At 28.7% G+C, this 5712-nt stretch overlaps 1 protein-coding gene across 1 annotated transcript; it reads right to left on the bottom strand.

The window, feature by feature from the left end:
* Positions 1-5712, bottom strand: LOC126842346 (BTB/POZ domain-containing protein 9-like). The gene is made up of 11 exons (XM_050579280.1): positions 5690-5712; positions 5488-5602; positions 2964-3047; positions 2051-2180; positions 1685-1915; positions 1340-1607; positions 1148-1277; positions 735-967; positions 463-649; positions 157-346; positions 1-97 (listed from the first exon to the last, which is right to left on the bottom strand). The coding sequence occupies exons 5-11, from the start codon at positions 1790-1792 to the stop codon at positions 8-10; spliced, it is 1206 nt and encodes a 401-aa protein (XP_050435237.1). The 5' UTR covers positions 1793-1915; positions 2051-2180; positions 2964-3047; positions 5488-5602; positions 5690-5712; the 3' UTR covers positions 1-7.

The following is a 5712-nucleotide window of genomic DNA, read 5'->3' as shown; positions in this document are numbered from 1 at the left end:
GGTGGCGCTATTTATTACGACTGGAAACCTGCGATTTCGACCTCCGCTCTTCCAGCGATACTTGAGCAGGTGCCTCCAAATGTACAATTTTTAATAACTACAAAAAAAAAAGAGTTTTTAATAATTTACAAAACACCCTTAGAATACTAATATTACCCTGTCATTCATTAAAGAAAAATAGCCAGTTATACGTATATACACTATCGGTCTGAGTTCAAATTTAAACAACTGCCACGATCGGCGCGTATCATAATATTTAGGTGTAATCTCTTCCCAATCAATATTATTGACCGACGATGCAACATCGAATCCGTAGGTTCGGTGATCACAATCCCAAAGCAGCATCCTAAAAATTATGACAATAATAATATAATGTTAATATTTGGTTTAATAAGGCGCAAATAGTATAAATATTAAATAATAGAAACCTAAGTAAAAAATAAATGTCATGTAAACAATTACTTTATTGAACTAAGCATATACGGTTGGGCAAGTTGAACCTTTATACAATCCATGTTCAGGGTATGATATGTATAATTGCGATTCTCATCGTAATTTTTAAAGTCGCCATTCAAAAGGTTGGTCCTCAACCATTTTCCTTCGATTACAGTTGCATCCATAGATGATAAGGCAACATTGTACTTTGGAGCTAAAAGAATAAAATCAGTCAAATAGACAATTAATATGTTTTTTTATATTATTCAAAGAACGAGTTACTTTCTTGGTATCCGTACCTACTAATCCGTTTTTGATTTTCACCAAGTGCATTAGTTCTGTATTGTACATGACTTTCAAAAAGTCAAAAGTATTAATACTATCATTATTGATGCCAACAATTCGAATGTATCGGACAAGTATTCGGTTAATCCACAAACGTTGAATTGACCGACAATGATAATTTGAATGATCAACAACACGCAACCAATCGTTCTTACCCGTGGATACTTCAATATAATAAGAGTAATGCCTAAAGTATCAAATAAGTTGAAGCAATTATTTCAAAATTATTTGGTGAACAAACAAATGTTTAAATATAAGGATAAAAAATTTATATTTTCATTGTGAATAAATTAAATTCTCGACAAATCTATATTATTATTACTGTATGATAATAGATAATTAGAAATATTGATAAGTAAAACCATACATTGCTTGTTCGTTCCTTAACTTCATTTCAATATAGTTTATATTCGATGGAAGAGCCAACCTCAGCATGGTACCGCCATCAATTTGAGAAAGCGTTTTGGAAGGATATTCAGCAAAATTAACGTTAGGTTCTAAAGAATAAAGTAGTTAATACTAACAGAAATTGCTAAACAAATAATTGCATTAACCACACCTAGCCGTCCTCGGTCATTTAATGTTTGTGTGACGGAGTCATTTATAACATCCAAAACGATTGTATCTGAACGAACCAGCTCTGATCGCCTAACTTCGGACAGTTCTTCATTATCCATAAGCTGATATCTGACTGCAGATAAAATTTTGGTTTTAGCATCAGGAGCTAGTACGTTTTGTTTTTTTTTTATCCAGCGACAAACCGCACGGAATATATCAAATTCGTTGGCATACACCGTGTCACGATTGAGAATACGTAGTAATGATTCCTAAAAATAAAAATAATCTGTCTCAACTGACTACCTAACACGAGAAATATTGTATTTTTACTATACAATTTTATTACGGGCGTCAAAGAGAGAGAATCGTCAGATTGCAATACGTCCAATGTGTGGATGACGATAAAATTAAATGATTCGACTTCGAGTTCTTTGATTTGATAATAAAATGCCATAGTAAACAACGAGCTTACGTTGTGTACATCGATTTTCTTTATCAAATATTCGCACAGTGAGAGTTGTAAGTTTGTAAAACGATATACATTCGAGAGAATTAATAGATCCGATATAACTTTACTCTATAAAACACAAAATTACATAATATGTGTATTTAAATAATCGTATTCCGAGTAATATTTATTGTTTTTTACATTAAATACATAAAACACAAGCAATAATAGGTAATACCGAATACCTAAGTCGATAATTGTTACCTCGAGAATACTTAAATCAATTCGACCAAAATAAATATATTGAAGAAGTACTTTAACTGAGGCGGCTGATCCTTCATTTATTGGCACTTTACTTTTTTGGGCATCTTGATATTCTCCATACAGTAATGAGCTTAAAAATATACACATTATTATTAAAAAATACATTATGTTCACTACAACCAGTAAAGCACAGCGCATGGGATACAAGAATTGGGTTTTTATACTAAAAGTCAATTAAAATTTGCTCTCGTTTAATTTAAGTTGCTTAGATCATAGCATCATAGAGCAGATTATTTAATATTAAATAATATAAAAAATTAGCGTGAATCTCTTTAAATGAACAACAGTATAACAATATGTAAAACATTAGTGATCCTTTAAAAAAATTGTGTAATATGAAATACATTTTGGGGTGGTATACTGCATAAAAACCAACACTTAATCTGGATCCAAAAAACAACAGTTCTCTTATTTTTGCGTCTGTTCGTTTCTCACATCTGGTACACCGTGTTTGTAGTTAACAAAAAAAAAAATTGAATGTAAAGAAGAAAACTTTTTCAACTTTTACCCCCCTCCCCCAAAGTACCAACTAGATGAAATTTGTGATTTATAGAGTTGCTACTTGAAGGAATTAGTTCAGTATTAAAAAAGTTACAGTGTAACTGTAATTAGTAAGTAAACTAACATGTATATGTTTTTTTGTATAACATTTACAAATCAATACAAATCTTAAGGCACCCAATGCCACCGTTTTTTTAAACATTTAGCTAGTTAATTAGAAAATTGTTAATACCGAAAAAAATAATAGCAAAACTATTTAAAAAAATGAATTAAAAAAATTTATATTTTTTATACTTACTATTGTATCATTGTTACTAAGAGAATAATATACTAAATAATAATATTTTTTTACCTGAAATAATTACTGCGTGAGGCTAGCACAACACGATGGGCGTGCAATTCTTCATTTCCTACTTGTAAAACAACATCCGAAAATCTAAAATAAATATTTATATACATTATTAATACACTTATGAATAATATAAATAAATAATGATGTATGTATAATATTTTATCTTTAAAAATAATACAGAGCAAATCAAATAATAATTTTAGTTATAAACTGCTTTTGCTACAAAAATTATTAAAAGGAAAATAATATCGATAGGGAAAACTTTGATAAGAAGTAGGTTGACATTTACAATAATTTATATAGTAACTGGTCACCAAGGATGGTTAAACAACCTAGGTCTTATCAAATACAAGCTGAAAATGGACAATGGTATAGGAGAAATGGAAAACATTTTATCAAACTGCGTTGAAAAATAATGATGTCGTTAGATGATAATTGCAGTAAGGAAACTAATTTTTCAAATTCTCCTATAGCTCTTAAACCTCATGAGATAGTAAAAAGTCATGATAGGAATATAAAAAAAAATTGTGAGATATATATGTTGATTTTGGATCATTTGTATGATTTGAATACCTGTATTTTTATTTCTATCTTGTTTTGTCATTAACATTTTTTGTTTCATTACTTTCTTTGTTTGATATGTGATAATATTATATTTTATGTCCAGTATGTTTTGCTTATGAGTATTATTTTAATTTCCTAGTAAATAATACACTATTACCTGGTTATCTTATTATGTTGTTATCACTTTCGACACAAACGTAATGTTGTCAATTATAAATAAAATGTAATGCTCTTAATAATTATTTATTACAAATCACCATTCCTGTTTGAAGCGATAACGACAATCATGAGATAACGAGATGTCGAACACATTTTTTAAGGTTATAATATTTTATGTTTTAAAAGCGTTTAATCTGGTTAATAGAACGGTTGAAAAAATATTTGAAGAATTACAGAAGTATGTTGATCCAAAAAAAAGGGTTATTGCTGAACAATTTAAATTTTTTAAACAACACCAAAATGAAGGAGAGTCATTTGATAAGTTTTTCGTCGAATTTAAAAAAATGGCAAAGTAATGTGAGTTTGTTAATCAAGTAGATAACTTGCATTAAGTGAGAATTGTACTTGGTGTGAATGATACTAAGTTACAAGAAAGATCGCTCAGAACACCAGACATTTGTCTCGACAAGATAGTTGACCATTGTAAAGCATTTTTAATTTAGCTGTAGAAATGGTAAGATTCATATATAATAGTAATAGTACTAACAATGTAAATGAAATATTTGTAATTGATACTATTGTCAGTAATGTTAATACCAAATGAAAAAAAAATATGTATTAATAACGTTGATATTTAATTTTAAGTGGAACTCTGGTTCTGATATAAATGTTTTACCATTACATTATTTAAGTAGATTGAATATTGATGAAAACAGAATGATTATATGATTATGGGTGGGAGACTCATTTAACTGATTTTATAGATAATTCTGAATTAGGAAAATGTGTTAAGCAAAAAGAGTTTATTAATGTTTGTGATGGGTTAATATCTTTAACAACTGTATTGCAGTTCTTAAAACGTTGAGAAAAGAGTTCATGACAAAGTTGCATGCAGATCATATGTTGTGTAATTGATAAAAACATTACAAAGGTAAAACAAGTTGTATACTGGCCATATATGGCAAATGATTTCAAAAATTGTATTTTTGAGTGTGAATCTTGTAATAAGTATGAAAGGGCTAATGTAAAACAACCTTTATTATCCCATGAGTTAGTAGGAAATCCTTGTATAGTGGTAGTTTTAAAAAGCCAAATGAGATTATATCTGATAATGTACCGTATACCTTGTATGAGTTTAAAGCATTTTGTACAAGTAATGACATTAGGAATCTTTGTATAAGTCCTAAACACAGTCAAAGTAATGGGATGGTAGTGAAGAGTGTGGGTATATATTTAAGGCTCAGCCTATAGAAAAAAAGAACATTGAAAGGAAAGATATGACTGGAAATACAGAAAATATAAAGATTAGGCAAAATAGAGTAATTAAAATGCCTGCCTGGTGGAATGATTGCATAATATAATAGTTTATATATTTTTATTTTGTTAAAATATATGTTTTTTTTTTTAATAAATAATTTGTACTTTGTTGTTTGAAAATGTTTTGATTTGTTAATTTATTGGTTTTTGTATATTTAGCTATACCTATGTTTATCTATGTTTTAAACCTATGTTTATAAAAAAGACGAGTTTGGAGTGATAACGATGACAAACACAAGACAACGAGATGTCGAACACATTTTTTAAGGTTATAATATATTATGTTTTACATTGTACACGTTGTGTTTTTTGAAGTAATTTATATTTGATAAATATTCTTAAGTATTTTATAAAATGCGTTTTTCGTATTTTAAATAAATAATACACCTAATCAATAAGAAAAGAATACTTAAGAAAACTTTCTTTTACATCTGATTGAATATTATATATATTTATGTAATAAAATGTCGAATTAAACACCTACTTTTTGTTTAGTAACAAATGGCCAATATCGTTGACGAATAAGTCAGTGTGATTTATTTGCTCGCAACCGGTCGGATTCGACGAAGACGATGCTTGCCCGGTAGGACAAGCAAATGCTAAAAAATAAAACAGATTTTGCAAACGAATTTGTACAGTTTACTTACGACTCGACTTATAGCATCCAGTAATTTGATTTAACGTACCTGGATTTGACCTTAAGACGATG

This window comes from Adelges cooleyi, unplaced genomic scaffold (assembly GCF_023614345.1).
Source record: "Adelges cooleyi isolate 19-005CV unplaced genomic scaffold, UGA_ACOO_1.1 ACOO_flye_CR_arks_rails_tigmint_CR_PRNA_519, whole genome shotgun sequence".
Classification (NCBI taxonomy): domain Eukaryota; kingdom Metazoa; phylum Arthropoda; class Insecta; order Hemiptera; family Adelgidae; genus Adelges; species Adelges cooleyi.
This window is presented reverse-complemented; position numbering and strand designations above follow the sequence as displayed.